At 35.9% G+C, this 19,408-nt stretch overlaps 2 protein-coding genes across 5 annotated transcripts; both read right to left on the bottom strand.

The window, feature by feature from the left end:
• Positions 1–9,474: 9,474 nt before the first annotated feature.
• On the bottom strand, positions 9,475–14,758 carry LOC142617524 (anaphase-promoting complex subunit 1-like). Its single transcript, XM_075790417.1, has 9 exons — positions 14,547–14,758; positions 12,903–13,001; positions 12,452–12,592; positions 11,091–11,184; positions 10,924–11,006; positions 10,699–10,752; positions 10,481–10,557; positions 10,226–10,347; positions 9,475–10,136 (listed from the first exon to the last, which is right to left on the bottom strand). Exons 3-7 carry the CDS (start codon positions 12,584–12,586, stop codon positions 10,492–10,494), a joined length of 432 nt encoding a protein of 143 aa, XP_075646532.1. The 5' UTR covers positions 12,587–12,592; positions 12,903–13,001; positions 14,547–14,758; the 3' UTR covers positions 9,475–10,136; positions 10,226–10,347; positions 10,481–10,491.
• LOC142617523 (anaphase-promoting complex subunit 1-like) lies at positions 14,728–19,118 on the bottom strand. 4 transcript variants are annotated; one of them, XM_075790416.1, is made up of 7 exons: positions 18,967–19,118; positions 18,790–18,862; positions 18,568–18,626; positions 18,380–18,456; positions 17,110–17,195; positions 16,930–17,025; positions 16,350–16,487 (listed from the first exon to the last, which is right to left on the bottom strand). In XM_075790416.1, exons 1-5 carry the CDS (start codon positions 18,987–18,989, stop codon positions 17,191–17,193), a joined length of 237 nt encoding a protein of 78 aa, XP_075646531.1. In that variant the 5' UTR covers positions 18,990–19,118; the 3' UTR covers positions 16,350–16,487; positions 16,930–17,025; positions 17,110–17,190. The 4 variants fall into 4 exon arrangements, with proteins under 4 accessions (XP_075646528.1, XP_075646531.1, XP_075646529.1 ...); XM_075790414.1 differs by having other exon boundaries at positions 17,110–17,175; positions 18,967–19,117; XM_075790415.1 differs by having other exon boundaries at positions 16,402–16,518; positions 17,110–17,175.
• Between the last annotated feature and the right edge of the window lie 290 nt (positions 19,119–19,408).

Genomic DNA, 19,408 nt, shown 5'->3' with positions numbered 1-19,408 from the left:
TGAAAAAGGAATTACACAACCTAATACTAATACTAATAGGACTCTATATATATATATATATATATATATATATATCTTTTGATACCAGTATCTTTCGATTTGTACCTTAGAGTTTTTGTTGAGTTTTTAAAAGTATTCAGCACTTAAAGGAATTGGACAACTTGCTGAAAAGATGGTAGAAATTAAAAATGATGTTTCATATCTATTGATTTACTCATTAGTAACCTTGGCATTGATCTTACCAGTTGCAACAACTATTATTGAAAGAGCTTTTTCAACAATAAACATAATTAAAAATCAACTACGCAATCGAATGGGAAATCAATAAATGAATGATTGTTTAGAAAGACATATATAAGACTATTAAGTGTGAAAAAATCATGCAATGATTTCAAATTATGAAAAATTGTCAAGGGCAATTGAGTAAATTAAGCTAGGTGTGAAAAGTCAAATTAAAGTTTACATTTTATGTTAGATTCTATATGACAATTACATTAGCATACAGTTACTTATTTATTTTGTTATTAATATTGATTAATTTTTTAAGATTAGTTTTTTACTTTTAATCTTGTCTTTTAATCTTCCCCCAACCTAAATTCGTGGCTCCACCACTGCCTTTATCCATACCAATGTCAGTATACCATGCATCCTAGCTCACAAATCCATATAGTCCTCCCTAGACCAATATAAGTTAAATCATGGGTTAAATCATAATGTTAGAGAGATGAAAAAAAATAATACAAAACCAAGTAAATAACTAAATATGGGATTTCATGAGATTATTCTTAAGGGGGATTCTGTTATGGTTTCAAATGCTATTGCTGGCATTTCTCCTCCTCCGACTTCGATTGCATCAATTGTGTATGGAATTAGTTCTTTGTTAACTGCTTTTCGTAGGTTTTCTATTTCACATGTTGGTAGGAAAGGTAATCAGGTAGCCCACTTGTTAGCAAAACATGCTCAGGGTGTTGAGCAATATGTTGCTTGGATTGAGGAGAGCCCTTGTTTCTTAGAACATACTCTCTCAACTGATGTATTTGTTTCTAGTTCAAGTTAATGGAATTTCAGTTTTCTATCCCAAAAAAAAAAAAAAAAAAAACTAAATATTGGAGGAGGGTTTCAATGGCCAGAGTCTTCCCCCCTTTTTTTATTTTATTTTATTTTTAATAAAAGTTAAAAATCTCCCCGCTAATTTTTTTGATTATTCTTTTTAGTTAAAGTTTTTTTTTTCAACAAAATGGCAGCGCAGAAAACAAAAACAAAGCAAAACAGTGAAAAATATAATGGTGATATCGTTTTCAAAATGCTCAGTCATCTCCATCTAAAGGGAATGTGCAGACTAGCAATGTGAGGGGCTTCTATGTAGTAAGTTAGGCAACGTTTAAAAGTATAATGGAAACTAGCATCTCGAGTTTTAGAAACTCGAGATCTACATTAAAACTCGAGTCTCAGAGACTCGCTTTGTGCTAGCTGACCTAGACAAAAATGCCACCCAGATCTCAAGTCTTAAAGACTCGTTTTGCACAAAATAAAAATCGAGTCTTAAAGACTCGAGTTTCACTAGCAAAATATTAAAAATCGAGTCTTAAAGACTCGATTTTATTAGGGAAAAACATGTTTTCGACTAGCACTATTTAATTAAAATTTGCAAAGAACTCGAGTCTTAAAGACTCGAGTTTCACTAGGCAAAATTATAAAAGCTCACACGCATAACACTCAACCCGTATTTAACACAAGTGCTATAAACATAGATCAATATAGCCTTCTCGCCCAAAAACAGAGCATCCTCACTAAGTCTCTCAGCCTCGCTAACCCTTACCCTCACTAACTCTTATTCACCCATAACTCTCACACCACATTACCTCTCACTCTCACTCACCACACTGCCTCTCTCACTGCTTTTCCCTTAGTAAATTCATATCTCAGGTAAGGGTTTGCATAATTTGATTGTCATTGTAGTTGGGTATGTTGTCTATGGGTGTGGGTTAAAGAGTTTGACTATTTATTTTGTAGATAGTTAACATAACTTAGTTAATTTACCAATATTGTATTATAATATTGAGATGTGTTGTTGTAAAATTGTGAACTTGGTAGTTTGTATTATGTTATGGAGATTTGAATTGGCTTATTATCTTCTGTCTTTGGATAAATTACGTGTTTATTGTGTCTTTTTTTTTTTTTTCTTTGGGTTGAATAGGCCCTGTTAACTAAATGATTGAGTGGTTGAGGGTGAGACAATGGTGTTGGTCACTTTATCTATATGCTTGTATGGTGTTTGAGAAACAGAGTTATTTGAGGTTAAAAGACAAGATAGTTAGCGACGTTCAATGTATAACCTGCATTTATCTACATGGGTTTCATAGTTAGTTGTCATGGTTTTTGTTATCAAAATTTTATTCATCATTACTAGGCTTTTATTTTTATCATGATCTTACAAGTTTTTTTTACTTTATTCATCATAGTTTTGGGTATGAAATGGGTAGTGAATGAATGTAATGAATGGGTATGAAATGGGTATGTAATCATGCTCCTCTACCCACCTAGTTCTTTCAGAACCCTTTTAGGCATTATAGGTCACCACACAATGGAGTAATAGATAATTTCGTCTCTCCATCCACTAGGATTAGAAGGTTTACATCTTGGCCTTTAGATATTAATGGGCAATGGGGCACTCAATAATCTGGCTTCAATATGTTCAACCTTAAGATCACATTACGTTTTTTTCCCCCACTTTACGACTATGTGATTTAACTAACATAGTAACTTGACTTGAACAGGTTCACAATGCCTGAAATTGATATAATCCTATACCACGGTGGTCCGCTTAAGAATGTCAATGCGAACAAGGGATTGCCATTTGAAGGGCCAGGTATAAAGACCTATTATACCTAAATTGATCGTAGATTGAAGACCCTTGACGAATTGAAGATGTTTGTCATGGAAGAGTTGTGTGAGAATCCTGCTGTGCATAACATACAAATTACTTATTGAATGCCAAATGAAATCCTGAAGCACCAGATTAATTACAAGTATATGGCGATAAAAACAAACAAACATGTAAAGATCATGTTTGACAAGTTAGAGAGAATAGATGAAGTAACTAACATTGAGTTGTACATACAGTTGGAGCCCCGTCCAGTCTGGCAAGAGGATATCCAACAAATAAGAGGATATCCAACAAACAACCACAAGCTTACAGGTTACGATTCCGGATGCTCAATATGAGTATTCTACACATGTAGAGGATGATGATGTTCATGCCGATGGTGATGATGACGATGACTATGTTGATGAGACTACTGCAGTTAATAATGATGATGACGATGATGATGATGACTATGTTGATGAGAATCTTGCCATTAACGGTGAAGATTTTGCCGCTAGAGATGACTATGAAGACAGGATTGACAGAGGGGACTTTCAGGACTTGGAGGACTTTAAGAGGGACATTGATGACGATGAGACATTAGACGGTAGTGAACCTGATGCAGACAATGTTATTAGTGTCCAACACATTACGAACACAATCCCTGCCTACACACCTCCTGCGTTGTCATTCTCTGCAAATACTTGGAAAAATATGGTTGATCCTTCACATATTGAGATGGCATTTGTGTCTAATTGGAGAGAGGGGATGAATTTGTGCAAAGGGTTGACTTTTGCCAATAAAGTGGAGGTGAAGCGCGTATTAACAATTTGTGCCCTCAAGGAAAACAAACAATTTAAGATCACTAGGTCGACGATGAAAAATCTTTGTGCGAAATGCATGCATGAGTCATGCAATTGGTATGTCTACGCAGTTATGCAACCTAATCTCCACAAATTATGGATGGTCACCATGTATGTGGGTCCTCACACGTGTATACCGACTGGGGTGCGAAATGATGGTAGAATGATGAGTTCTAATTTTATTGCAGCAGACATCCATCAAAAGTTATGTGATGATCACACTACCCAAATTAAGCATCTCAGATCTATGATAGAGACGAAATATAATGGTCCTAAGCCTTCTTACTACAAGGTATGGGATGCGAAACAAAAGGCGATTGCGAAGATGTTTGGGAATTGGGAAGAGTCTTACCAAAGGCTGCAAAAGTTGCTAATGGCATTTATTGATCAGGACCCGACTACCAAGGTGTTGTTTTGTATCACACCCACCGATGAAGATGACACCGTATTGTTGCATTATGTGTTTTGGTCTTTCGGTTCGTGCATTGATGGATTCAAATATTGCAAGCCGGTAATCAGTATTGATGGGACCCATCTGTATGGTAAATACCAGGGAAAGTTGTTGGTCGCAATGGCAACCGACGCAAACAACAAGGTATTCCCTCTCACCTTTGCTGTTGTGGATTGTGAGTCAGGGTCCAGTTAGGTGTGGTTTTTACAATGCCTCAGAGATACGATTGGCCACGTGATACTTAACGAAGGCATTTGCATAATTTCTGACCGACATCTCGGTATTAAAAATGCCATTGCAAAGTGGCCTAGAGGAGATGATGGAAGACCACGGGTATTTCATAGATATTGCCATCGACATGTTGCTAGCAACTTCAACACACATTTTTAGAACTCGACTCTAAAGTCAGCGGCGTTGAAAGCGGGATATGCCACTTAGGTAGTTAAATTTGATACCATAATGGAGTCCATTAAGCAAGTGGAAATTGAGACCATTAGGAATAAGAAGAAGGTGATGGGAAAGGATGGCAAGGAAAAGAATCAAGATTATCTTCCATACACATACCTAATGAGAGAATCTGTGGATATGTGGACCCAGTCACATGATGGTGGGAGACGTTTTGGGGCAATGACAAACAATATATCAGAGTGCTTCAATGGTGTACTGAAAGGTGCACGGGGCCTTCCTATTGCCGCGTTGGTTAAGTTTACTTGGAACAAACTTGTTGAATATTTCCACAACCGGCACAAAGAATACCATTATGAGTTGTCAAAGGGTAAGAAATGGAGTGAATATGCCTTATCCACATGGGATGGAAATAAGTGTAAATCTGAGAAACAATATCTCAAGCCATTTAGCAATGAAGAGCTGATATTTCAAGTAGCTACCCAACTCAACACATGTAGCGCAATAGGGGGAAACCACAGTTATAAAGTTCGGTTACGAGAAAGAACATGCAGTTGTGGGAAATGGCAAAACATAGGGACCCCATGTTCACATGCAATTAGAGTATGTGACTATTTACATATTGATTCGACCACATATATTCACCCATGTTATGGTTTGAACCATGCCCTTAACACTTATGACCATACATTTGTGGTTCCTAAGTCACAGTCATTGTGGAGGGATCCCATGGGGCCAAAGTGGTTGCCTAATCCAGCATTGTTGCGGGCCAAAGGTCGACTAGTGAAGTCAAGAATAAGGAATGAGATGGATGGAGTGAGGAATAAGGATCGAGAACCGGGATGGCAGAGGGAGGACGTAGATTTGATAAAGAGTCAACCCAAGTAGACATGTGGACTGTGTCATGCTTCCGGGCATAACCGCAGAAAATGCCCACAATCTGTGGCACTTCCACATGCAGTCATGTTCCACAGTAAGTAGGTAGATGGCAAAAAGTTATGCATCGGTTAAATAATTGTTGTTCATTCGATGTTTACCTAATGTTTACTATCTTGTCTCCTAACGTAATCACTCTACGTTTTTCAACCATGCTTCCATGGACGATGTATTTGTCATGCGGACCGCCGATCTTAGGAAAAGTGACTACGTTGTATTGGCTCTATGTGAACTTTTTGGTTTTTGTTGAATGTACTTGTAATTCTCTATCCAATGTACCTCTATGAAGATTGCGATTTGAGTAGTATGGTTAGAACTGCAAATTAAGCGTGGTTGGACATGTTTAGAATGTTGATATATTGAGAATGACTTTTGTTATGATTTGAGTGCATTTACATTGTAAAACTATGGTTAGGCAAAGAGCGTAACAATTTCTATAGTTTGGTGCCTATTGAGAATGTCTTTTGATGTAATTTGAGTGCATTTACATTCTCAACTTCTCTACCTCTCAATGAGTATTTGTGGATTACATTCTTAGCTTCTCTATCTCTATTTCTCAGCAGGTGTGTGCACACATTTCAGTTTTTGGTTTGCTGCATATTTGGGGGGGGGGGGGGGGAACAGAGCATTGCTCTCTGCCTGAAATAGAGCATGCTTTTGTTGGGAAAAAAAATTTCCTAGTGAAACTCGAGTTTTAGGGACTCGAGTTCCACTGGCTAAATCCTTTAAAAACAGAGCATTGCTCTTTGCCTAAAACAAAGCATGCTTTTGCTGGGGAAAAAAATTTCCCAGTGAAACTCGAGTTTTAGAGACTCAAGTTCCACTGGCTAAATCCTCTAAAAACAGAGCATTGCTTTCTGCCTGAAACAGAGCATGCTTCTGTTGGGAAAAAAAATTTCCCAGTGAAACTCGAGTTTTAGAGACTCGAGTTCCACTAGTTAAATCCTCTAAAAACAGAGCATTGCTCTCTACCTGAAACAGGGTATGCTGCTGTGTTTTAAAAAAAAAAAAAAGCCAAGAAAAAAGTCGAGTTTTTAAGACTCGAGTTTTGCTATTAAAACTCGAGTCTTAGAAACTTGAGTTTTACTCAATAAAACTCGAGTGTCAAAGACTTGAGTTTTTCTCAACATGTTTCCTATGGTCCAATATGTCTAATTCGGTCCTTTTGGTCTAATTCAGTCCACTTTGGTCCTTTTGGTCCATTCAGTGAAAATTTGGTCCTATTCGGTCCATTAAATATACTTTGGTCCCATTTAGTCAACTTTGGTCAGCTTTCGTCTTATGCAATCATTCAATTCTAGTTGTGGTCCAATTTGGTCCATTCAGACCACTTTCGTCCATTTTGGTCAATTTCGATCTATCTTTGTGCACTTACATATATAATGGGAAACAATAAGTTTAGGTTGAGAGCTCTTATTCCAAATCTAAATTTGTTAAAAATAAACTCAAGTTTCAAAGGCTTGAGTTCCTTTCACAATTTTTAAAAAAATGTCACTTTTATTTTTCTTTTAGACATATAAGCCTTTTTTTCTTGAAATTGAGCTAAAAATTAGGGGTCCCACTATTTACTCACAAAACTTACTATCTAATTATTGCATATGGCTCTACCACTGTGTTTCGAAAATAAAAATAAAACACCTTGGGAAATATGGGTTGCATAGAAAAGAAGGTAGCAAATTGAGCTACAATTAATTTTGAGAAATTTTGTAAAACGAAATAGATTTTATAATTTGAATGTCATACGGGACAACCCTTTGAATACATAGATATGCAACCCATCCGCACTCACGTGAATACATAAATATGCATACCCTTTGCAATGCACCGTTTTCAAGGATGCAGAGCATCTGTAAGAAGTTTATGCATCAATTTTGGAGGTCAATTGTTCACCATTGCTACACTGATGTTTGCAGTGCTACATGTGCTGATCAATAGCTCGGCATTGTTGAACCCTATCCAGTCATATCATCCACACTCACGTCAATACACAGATATGCATCCTTTTGCAATACACTGTTTTCTAGGATGTAGAGAACCCTTGAAAAGTTTATGATGCATTTAACACAACTCGGTATTGTCTCGTTAAGTCATGTCAGATGAAGCACAGGCATGCTGAATACTCTTCACGTGAATGGGGCAGGAGTGCTGAATAGTCATGGTAGTACACTACAACTACTGCCCACAATAAGAGAATCTCATTGTGACATTGGAAACATTTGAACAAAAAATTCATATCGTGGTTTTCCAGCCTGTATTGACATGACAAGCCCGAATATGTTAAATTTTAATACTTGAATACACAGTGAAATGAGGTTATAAATGCACCACAATAATGATCTTATTCCTACACCACTAACTTCGTAGGTTGACTAAGCTATGAGTCGCAACGCCTCAACATCATCTCGTACACATAGAAGCAAGTTTCGATCTACTTCAACAAATGGATTATCACAAGTTCCAGCAGATTAACAACTACAAACATACACAGACCACTATGGAGGGAAATGGGTTGGAAAGAAGAGAGATTTCGTTAATATACCAATATACACGTACGAGAGTCTTGGAAGCATCGGGCACATCATGGTCGGCAAACCTACAAAACTAAGTACAGATACCACCGCAATAGAGTTCACCGTAGTAGAACCACCATGGTCAACCCTATACGAGAAGAGGTGTGAGTTGAAGGTGTATTGTCGACGGCACGGGTTACGAGTTCCTAAGGCACGTTCAGCCGAGTTACCTAGAGATAAACCTGCTAGCATACTTGCTCGCCTTGAACGAGAGAACAATCAAATGCAAAGGCGACTAGACCGTTTTCATGCAATCCAAAAAGCTAGGAAGCATCTAAAGGGAAAGGCGCAAGAGCGAGCCATGAAGTCTATTAATGAAATTACTACGTTAGATGATGAACGTGATATTTCAGACTTCTCAGATTCAAGCAATGATGATTTCCAATAATTTCTACCTACGAACATTCAACGTTGTTGTTAAAGTCCACATGTTGTTGCAATTTTTAAATGTTGTTGTTAATGTCTAACAAATCATGTCACCGTACGTTCACTTGTTGCAAATCTAAAGATAAATTGCACACAACTTGTGGCTAAGTTTATATGAAATCACTTACTCATTTTTTCCTTGCTGTTCTTTGTTGGTATAGAATGAAAAGGTGTAATTGTATTAGTGTTTGCAAGAATTATAAGTACTTGGTGAAAATTATGGTCTAAACTCACATAATATACACATCTAATTCAACAAGTTAAACTCAAATGGTATATGCATATCAGCATATGGATAAAGTCAATTATTTCTCTCTAAGTGCATCCGGTCCACAACTTAGTACCAATAATCCATCATGCTGGAAGCCTAGCCCATAGACACTGTTTTCTGTAAACTAGAATAGACTCTCTCATCATTGCAAAACTTGGTTATTGTGCTTTTGGTTCAACACCGGTGGTGAGGCAATGTTGATTTCATGGATGACGATAACTCAATTGGCAGTGGATAAATAATACACTATGTTTGTGTTGACATTAAAATTTTCTACAAAATGAGTCATTTTTTACAAAATATTTTTCTATAAAATTATCTTGTTTTCCTACGTAGAAACCTTAAATGTGTTGAAAAATTATCTTTTAACTTCTCTTATTTAGCTTTTCATAAATGGAGTTGCTTTTCAAAAAAAATTAGTGAAAAATAATCTCTACAGAATAAACCATACTTTTTATTTTGAGCAACTATAATTTTCTTTTTATTCATTTTTTCTAACACTAACAAATACTAGAAAGTGCAAAAGATATGGTTGTTGGCATCTTTTATTTTGGCAATCAATTTAAATGGGATTTTTAGTGGAAATATAATTTTGACATGCAATTTAAATGTCTTAATAGACCAATTAATTTTCCTCTATATTTATCTTATTTTTCAATCACTTTAAATAAGGAAGTATAGTTCCATTTGTGAGTAACTATTAGAAATCATAGTTAAACTTTTGAAAATATGAAAATTTACATACACACACAATTTTCCTCTCTTTCACAGTGCGCGTACATCTCACCTACTTTTATTTTCATTTATTCATTATCTTCAACCTCTTGTGCCTTCACCTCTCTCCCTGAAAACACCAGATCTCTCCAACCTTCCGCCTCTCTCTCTCTCTAAAAACTTGCACCTTCCACGTCTATATCTCCTTCTATATCAGCATGTTTTGCAGAAAACAATAGAATGATTGCAATACCATGGCACGTCCTCAATCAAATTGAGTTAATTTGCAGTTGTTTGCAATTAAAGATGTAAAAAAAATTTAAGCCAAATAGTAAAAATCATAGCATCCTAAATGGGGTCAGTAGACCTAGTTCAGCTAAGAAAAACACCATATTCTCCATATACACATCATAAAAATCAAATAATTACTCCCAATTATGCCTTGAAGGCCCTTCCTTTGATTTTCTTCTACCAGCACATTTACCCTCATCCAGCCACTATATTAACATAAGCCTGGACAAATGCTTCTGCATCCATGTCATCAATATCACCGGAATCATCCCTGAGGCCTTTGACACTATTTTGGATAATTTCAGGATTCTGGGACTGAATCCAATCTTTAGAAGGATGGATCCTACAACAAACAGCTAATCATCTTGGATCCAAAGAGAAACTAATACTAACAAATTAAGTTATGTGAATAGTTCATAATATCAGCACTACCTGCTCCATATTATCAAATTCCGAGCAATGACACGAAGCATTATGAAGTCAGGCCTCACATATTGCAAGTCAAAACGTGTATTAGGTATAGAAAGCTTTGACAGAATTGCCTCTGATTCAGTCTGTTAGGAACAAGGGGCAAAGTGAGAAAATCTTGGTAATAAGGCATTTGGTGATTGGAATGGTCAGAGACTGATGCACTTGTTAATGAAAGTTCACTCAAATCAACTCAGAAGGTCCTTTACTGGAAGTTACCTTTAAAAACATTAAAGCAAGAGCAATTTTACTCCTGGTGCAGTAACATCAACATTTACTGATGTTCCATCCATCATCTACAAGAAAAAATCATCATTATAAGAAATGTCAACATCAGTTACTCAGGAAAAAGGAGAAAAAAAAAATCCACAATATGTTTTGGACACAAGTTTTAAATTATGGACAGTGAACAATTGAAGCTATGTAAATCACACAACCTGAGCAGTTCCACGATTTTGTTCCTCTGTTAATAGGGTCAAGAAAGATCGTTCCTGATGAAGAATAAAACCAGAAAGTGGAAGAAAAAAAAAATTAATAATCTAAGTTATGACTACGATATTTCAGATACACTAAAAGCAACCAAATAAAACTCAAGATTCAAGAGTACTAATCCAGATTTCTGCCCAAAAAAAAAGAAATAATATATTAATTCAACAGCATACATTACGAGCTTCTTTGCCACCAATATAATGGAACAATCGATCAACCATTGAGTCTATGCAACCAAGTGTGTCTCCACCCCGACCTTCAGTTAACATAGCATGGTTAGCTAAGAACAAAATTCACAAGATTTGATTAATAGTGGTGTCTTATTAGTTATTATTCATACCCAAAGCAACAAGACCCAATGAAAATCCTGCCGAAACTGCATAACCCTCCCTTTCAAGTACGTTATCACCGCCACTTCTTCGACCAATTTCACCCTGTCAAATAAGAAATAATATAAGGTGTGGTAAATAGCAATAGCAGTCCCATGTGTAAGTGATGCAATCCAATCACAAACTGGCAAATGTGTAAGTTGTGGCAAAGTGTGTGGTAAAGTGTGTCCCTACGAGAATTGGGTTTTAATGACTACATCATACAGGTTCTTGTAATGCAAAATACAGACTTGTTAAATGCCTTTAATGGTTTAACCAAAGTGATACTAAGACAACTATAGAAAATATCCATTTATGCCAATCAAACCATTATTCCAAGGAAAAATCGGTGATCAAACATCTTTGGAGAATGTCTCTCTATAAGTAATGTCCAATCTATTGCACCATGGTGCTTGTGGGAACAAACAAGTGAAATTGAATGGAGAGTGGCACTGATAGCAATAAACTGGTATTGATGACAACATCTCTCTATGGAGTGGCAGCAATTATTTGGGGCAGGAAGTAGGGAGGAACACAGTGCCAAGGTTGTTGTAATAACTTGGCTGTGTTTTAAGTGCATGTGTGGAGGTTCTTAGAAGTATAAGTGCATATGGACACCAACTCTTTGGTTTCACTTTCATAACACTGTCTTATCAAGTAGGTCTTGATATACATTGTTGACCCAATCCCATCAACCTAAGTTTCTGGACAGTCGGTCAACCAACAAGGTATTAGAGCCTATTTTATCTCTAGGTCTTTTTAATAACTTTTCAATTCTACATACCAAAGCCCGCATGTTTAAGGTTGTGAGCAAGTCTGCACAATAAGGGGAGTGTTACTGTGTGCTAAGCTAGATATACATTATTGGCGTGGTCTTTCAGCTTAAACTTTTTGGGTGTTATCCAACCAAGGTTAGGTTGGAATACAGGCTTCAAATATTCTTGACCAAAAAAAAAATAGAAAAACCAACTTAGATTTCATCTAGCTAGCAGCAGCTGTAAATTAGCATTCAAATGGAACTTTACATAGCTCCACTAAAATAGCGATGCAGCATATCTAATTGCACCATAGGCTACATCTGGTTAAAAGCATCAAACAGGAGTGAAAAATGTACTTTAACAACCCAAAAGATCCTTGCAGAAGCCACACAAATATTACTGAAAAACCTCAGATTTATGGAGACTAATTTAAGCAAATATGAATTCCTCAGAACAGAACAATGTATAACATCAATATCAGCAAAATAAAATATTTCAAAATTTCACCTCTCAAAAATAATACCCAAGGAACTAAAGCCAATGATGATAAATAACAAAGATCATAGAAACTAAACCTGCTGATAATACTGGTATATGTCAGTAAGATTCAATACACGCAGATATCCATGTAATCCTAATGCAAGAAGAAGCCCAGCATGAACAGCACTTGGTTCCTCAGGTTTGTTATATATTATCCAAGTTCTAGACATTTTCCCCTGCAAATGAAAGGCATACACATTTCACATAAAAATCATACAATTTAAAAGATAATACAGGTTACATAAGAAAACCAGGTTGGGTGGGGAGCCAAAATGAACAGAAACATAAACGTGCTTTCATCCTTTCACTGTACTTAAAATAGACTGCACTAGAATATTTTAAAAATTCAATGTACCGCAGAAAAAATTCTATTAAACTATTTTGCAAGGTAAGGATGAAACAACCAACTACAAGAACATCCTCCACAAAATAACAAACATCACCAGCATAAATTAACGTATCCTAAATTAACAGATAAATATAAACCTGAAGGGGGGCCAGCCTTAGTCCAGCAGCAACAGCATTGTGAAACTCAGGCCAAGATTTAATTTCTTGAATATTCCGTAAGTTCGGGTCTAGATTAACCTATCAAGAAGAAAAAATAATAATAAAATAATAAAAAGAAAAAAAAAAGGTAAGAACATGTCAAAACAGCAAATCAACACACGAACATGTCAACAAATGCTTTCCAGTAATAGAATTAAAAACAAATTAAAGAAGGGCAATACCTTCTTGTCAAACCAAAAGTCCTAGGGTGAAATGATATTAGAATGGAACTATAAATTTTTTTTTTTTTTTACATAAAAAATAAATCAATCTCTCACTGAAAGAGATCTCTGTTGTCAGTTCATGATAATAGATGTAGTAATAAATCAGTCAAGGCAACAAAGAATTCTTAAAAACATGGCACATCAGATAACCATGCATGGACAGACAATAGAACAACACCGGTTTATTAATAGCAGAACTTAATATGAACATACAGTTGCATTTTGTTGGGCAGGCAACCGACCTGCTAAAACAAGCTTCGGAACTGTAAAGGCCTACAAAACATTGAAAGACAATCTATCAGGAAATGAAAGAGTACGACAAGAAACACATTTCACAAAAGAGGTTTCTCCATAAGATGTGTGTGTGTGTGTGAGAGAGAGAGAGAGAGAGAGAGATTTGCTAATCAGGGAGTACCTTGGTTAACAGAGTATATATGGTTGCAAGGGTAAATGCCCCCCGACCAAAAGGAAGAGCAGTGGTCCTCTGAGCAAGGTTCCATAGCTAAGCCTTTACAAACAAAAAGAGGCAATGTGCCATGAGAACTATTATGTCCATTAAGAAGGAGAAACAAGAAGGGCATCAATACATCAATCACAAAATACAGAAAATCAGCAGAATTATACATCAATACTCTCATAATTTTTGAGAATTACAAAACTGATCAATAACAAAATAGTTATGATTCCCATGATTGATTATCATAAGTCTGAGATTCCAAGGAAAGCAAACATTGAATGTTCTGTTACCCACATCAAAATAATACTTAAGTAGATATGACACATGCAGAATACTAAAAGCACCAAGCATTTTTATTTTTTTAACTTAAACTGTTAAAAATGCATTAATTAAGCATTTATTCTAACTACTGGATTGCCTATGGCAAGGCATTCTGATATGGTGTGTCCTGAAGTATAAGTGATGCCCAGACAGATTTGTCATAGTATTACCTTCTTTACAGCATATATGTCAAGAACCTTCATATTGGGTTGTAAGGGCTCATATTCGTTAAAAAGTAAAAGATCATTTTGTGTTCTATAATTCTTCATCCTCACAGTATCAGACATTTGAATTCAAGAACCAGATGCCATTATGTTAACCAATGCTGAAGCCTGAAATAAACTAAGCAATAAGAAATTTTATATTGGTGCCTAGGTAACAAACATAAAAAGGATATTTTTCCATTTTCCCCCATAAAGATAACAGTCATTAAGCCATATCAGGATGCGGCAAATTCCTATCATTGTACTTATTCTTCTTCACTAAAGATCATACAATTTCAACCAAGAATTCAATTTACTATGGTGGGAGAGCGAGCTATGATATATCATTGAAAAGAATTAATAATTGGTTAAAGCATACCTGTTGGAGGTCCTGATCAGAGGCACTAGGGTTAACAGCTGTTTGAATTGCCACGGGTCTTGTAGAGCACAAAAGGCGTCGAAGTTCATATATATTTGATGCATTATTGTTACACAACTTACATGTCACAGAGGAAGAGATACACCAGATGGCAGTGAGTCTAGCTGTTGCAGTCCAAAATTTTCGCCAACCATTGCCAAAACTGTGAGCTCCTCATGTGTGCAATGTGATCCCATGGCAATGTTAAAGTAAACACCAGTTGAAAGCTTTTTCCCAATCCGTTTAGCACCAGGTAATAAGCTATAAAAGGAGACTATCTTTCAGGCCCAACTTACAACAGGACTCCCATCTTTACAAATTAAAGATGGTAGATTATCAATATTAGCAACACTACTTCCATGTTGCAAACAGTTTTCAAGCCATCGGAATAAACTGGGAGGAATTTTCCGGGAGCAAGAAGTCATGTCCATTCCCAATTTCTTAGAGAGACCAGGAAAATCACGAACATAATGATCTAAATAGCTTTCCTCACCCAGGAAATTGGCAATATTACACAATAGAACCGCCAAAAGCTCCAAGTCCCTATAGTCAACAACTAAGTATTAAATTGCATTATTTAAATACAAAAACAGAAAACAAAAACAAAAACAAAAACTCAAAAAAGAATGTATCACTAATCATTGATGCAATCCAATGAAGATAAGAAATCATATCTAGGACAGCTCAACCCAATTACATAGAGCAGGCAGTAAATGCAATGATTAGTAATAGAAGTACCAAGGAATCAGTTCAGCCAACGCAATCCACCAGTAAATTTTTCAGCAGAAAGTAAGGCAAACACATATGTGAATCCCTTATCATATTACTAAATCTTGATTACGCCTGTAAATTAGACAAAGAACCGTGCAATTCCAAAAATTGAAGAAGTAGACTGTATATGCTTTCAATTATCATTCAACTTAGTTCAATGGTTATTGCAAGCTATTCAGCTTGCCAGAAGTATATAACTTAGGTCCATTCCAAATCCTAATGATAAGAACCAACATAAATCTACACAAGAAACAAAGACTACCTTTTGCGAAGAATATCCAGTTTAAGACTCTCATAAACTGCATGCAAAGAATCCAAACACTCCATCAATACTTCTGAGTAAAATGATTTTTGCAAACTTTGTGTAGCATCCGAATGTGACCTAGGTAAAAATCCCAGCACATCAAGTGACATCTCACAAGAAGCTAAGTACCAAACCCATGTCAGCAATGACACTTATGTTGATCTAATCCAACAGACCCAAATAGTCATTGCCTCATTGGACCTTGAACCATTTGGAAGCAAGTTTCATGTTTGGCCTTTAATCCACTGCATGGTCAAAGATGCCAATTCAGCTTCTCCCTTCTAGTATTTAGTGCAATTTCTTAATGAGAAAATTTCTCTTTAAGCCTTCATCCAGTTTTACACTGCTCTATAGGTATATAATTAACTTAGAAAACGTGGAGGAGGAACAAATGCCTTCTTCTTCACAACTTCTCTGCCCTCGTGCATCATGAATTAATTAAGTTAGTGATTACCAGGATATACCAAAAAATCAATACAATTCAATTCCTTTGAAATGATTGAATAATTAATTAATAGAAGGTTGATACTTGCACACACTTTTTTTTATAGGTTACTTGCACGTGCACACACACAACTTATCAAATGGCAAATCAAACACAAAGGCAGGAAATGAATTACCAATTTGCTTGCAAGAGCTTGTAAGTCTATCCTTGGAATTAATTTTACTGTAACTCATTGCCTCGCATTATCCACATCCATATCCACCACATTTCAGGTATTGCTTCTTTTTCAAGATTCACCAATTTTGTGTTTTTTAACCCTCATGTAATGTTTGAGCGCGGGGGGAGGAGGCTGTGGGGCATCATCCTTAGGCTCATCATCGTGCTGTCATCGTTTGAAAGTGCAAGGATCAATCCTTAGAATAACAGGTTTTAGATAATTTATCCCAGTTCACAACATAATGGCCAACGGTAAATTAAGAAAACAAAATTTTGCTAAATTTGTCAAGCTTTTAACCATCTGATACATAAATTCTCCAGATCCAATATGCAAATTTTTTTTGTCATCTTAACCACATTTGCTGCATGCCTTGACATATCCTTAGGTAGGGTATTATCTTTTGCATGCCAAATCCCACTCTCATGTTTTCCATATATAAATTTGGTGCTCATACGTCCTATGTTGTCACCAATAACTACAACATGAACCAGCAACAATGCTTTGAACTACATAGAGGCAGAAATTGACAAGGAGCTACTAAGTTTTTTTTTGGTCAACATTTCTGAATATCATTTAACAGCAGAATGCTCGACAAATAGTCGTGTACCTTGGGGACTGGAGCATTTGTGCGTCGATGTCTAATTTTCAATCCAGGTTTTGTAAGCTTTAAGATCACCAGTTGGCCATCCTTTGGATGGTTTTCCTAAGAAGTTAAAATGAACGAGTTCAGTAATAAGTAAAAATATATAAATGAAACAAAATTCGTTTCAGAAAATGACATGCATACCAATGTGATAGGGTAACGCAGCAACTCATTAGCATCTTCAAGGGTAATAGAGTCCACATTCTTTATCTGAAAATAATGAATTTAACCTGTTTTAGCATGAAAAGTTTATAAAATCCAGTTAAAAGTATGTCATTAAGTGCATTGACACAGCAAAAACTAGGGAAAGAATAGGGACAAAACGAATTGGTATTGGTTAGATCAGTGCAATTATATACAAACATACATACCAAAAATAGCTATTGCAAAAAGGACCAAGAAGATTCAGTTCTGCCATATCTGAGACCATTTAATTTTTTTATTTATAAGAAGGCCATTTAATTAAAGTTGGGTGCTGAAAAATATGTCTATATAAGAGAATCTAATGACAAAATCAGCAAGACAGCAAGGTCACTGAAGCAGATACTGGAGCCAAAAGTATAGATGTGCACACAGCCCCACACACACAACTCTTTCAAAAGGACTGAATATTCAGTTTTGCCATATCTGAGACCATAGAATTTTTATTTTATATATTATAAGAAGACCAATTAATTAAAGTTGGATGCAAATAATATCCATATAAGAGAATCTAGAGACAAAATTGGGCAAAGACGGCAAGTGAAGTGCATGTTGGGGCTAGATACAGAATTACATATACATATTACACACACACAAACATACATACTATAATATATATATATATATATATATATATATATATATATATATAGACACGGCTATTTCTAAAGGAACATCAATATTCAATTACCATATCTGAGACCATATAATAACTTCTTTAGAAGAAGACCATTTAGTTAAGTTGGTGCTGAACAATGTATGCATATAAGTGAATTTAGATGATAAGACAAGGCAAAGACAGAAGAACAAGCATGGTGTGTGCCTATTGATAGAACCAAAAGGAATGATGATGTTTGCTTGAAACATGCAAGACACAAAGATAACATCTTTAAGATCCACAACAACAAATATTTGCAAAAACCCAGGATTTTGGGTTCCAAAATGTCAACAAAAGAAGAATTTACATACATGCGAATTTACATGCATGCGAAACAATAAACCCAATGGTCTCTAGACCAAATGACATATCCTCCCCCATATACAAAGGCTGGAGTGCTAGGTCACAATTTCAATACTGTATAAGTGTGTGAGTTGTATTACCTAAAACAACAGCAATATAACATTACCCAGTTCAGATAAAGGTCAATTCATCATTTAGTTACTGCACATTTCAATTTCCATTTCCAAAGTAGAAATGGAAGCATATACATACCTGGGACCGGTCCTACTTTTATCAGGGAGAGAATCAAACAAGAAATCCCCAAATTTTTTCTCCAACATTTTCTCCACCTGCAAATATTATACAACCATAGTAGTTGAAAATTCCTGAACATTATGCAAACTTATGCTATCATCTCTGAACAGCACAATCAGAGCCTACTCCAAAGAAAGCAACCATACCTGATGAATATGGACACTATTAGCAAGGTCACAGTACGAGCTGAATCATGTCCAATAATCTATAAGAAGGCTTTCCATTCAGTCAATCCAGCAGATACATTATCAAGCTGAAGCAAAAGAGGCTAGTGTGTTTAAAAATTCACGTGGCAACATCAGCCAAACAAATAAATTACAAAAGGTAATGAAAAACAGAATATGTAACAAAACAATGAAAAAAATTACCTCAGTCTCCATATCAGCAGTGAAACTGTATTCTGTGACCTCAGAAAAATGGTGACAAAAGAAATGCTGACACCTAGATTAGATATAATCAAACAAAAATTGGATAATAGAAAAGGTGGTCAAGAGAATCAGAAAATGGACAATTGGAAAGCCTTCAGTGAAAAGGCCAGAACTTACCGTGCGGCCACGAAATTCTGCATACAAGACACGGCTTTTTGTTGTCACATAGTTTCTATCCTGATACCACAAATGAATCAGAAATAAGATCGGAACTCACTGACCAAGATCTTCCTCATTAGATGAGGACCGTGATGGGCTTCTGGGCTTCGCTCGAGCCTTGCTTGACAATTTCTCATAGTATTGTTGCACCCAAAACAACATGACAGAATAAAGCTCATGTAAGATTCGGAGAAAATATTAAAATAGCATTAATTTTCAAACAATATAGTTAGTAGTTCAGTTTTACAAACTATATTTTTTACTAGCATCTCGAGTCTTAAAGAGGCGATTTTAGGGGTATAAATCGACTCTTTAATGCTCGATTTTTATGATCTGTTACTGTCTGATGTGGCGTGGCAGGCGTGGCATTTTTTCCACGTGGCGACTACTTGAAAATCGA

The sequence above is a fragment of the Castanea sativa genome, chromosome 11 (assembly GCF_040712315.1).
Source record: "Castanea sativa cultivar Marrone di Chiusa Pesio chromosome 11, ASM4071231v1".
NCBI classification, from domain to species: domain Eukaryota; kingdom Viridiplantae; phylum Streptophyta; class Magnoliopsida; order Fagales; family Fagaceae; genus Castanea; species Castanea sativa.
The sequence above is the reverse complement of the archived record's forward strand: the minus strand, read 5'-3'. Positions and strand labels throughout refer to the sequence as shown.

Coding starts and splice junctions, on each gene's coding strand:
- LOC142617524 (XM_075790417.1), bottom strand. CDS start 12,586: ATGTCTAGAACTTGGATAATATATAACAAACCTGAGGAACCAAGTGCT. Junction 11,185..12,451: donor TATACCAGTATTATCAGCAG/GTTTAGTTTCTA, acceptor CTTATTTGACAG/GGTGAAATTGGTCGAAGAAG. Junction 10,558..10,698: donor AAAATCGTGGAACTGCTCAG/GTTGTGTGATTT, acceptor TTTTTCTTGTAG/ATGATGGATGGAACATCAGT.
- LOC142617523 (XM_075790413.1), bottom strand. CDS start 16,338: ATGAGTTACAGTAAAATTAATTCCAAGGATAGACTTACAAGCTCTTGC. Junction 15,656..16,280: donor AAGCTCTTGCAAGCAAATTG/GTAATTCATTTC, acceptor CTTTGCATGCAG/TTTATGAGAGTCTTAAACTG. Junction 15,129..15,618: donor CTGGATATTCTTCGCAAAAG/GTAGTCTTTGTT, acceptor TGTTGACTATAG/GGACTTGGAGCTTTTGGCGG.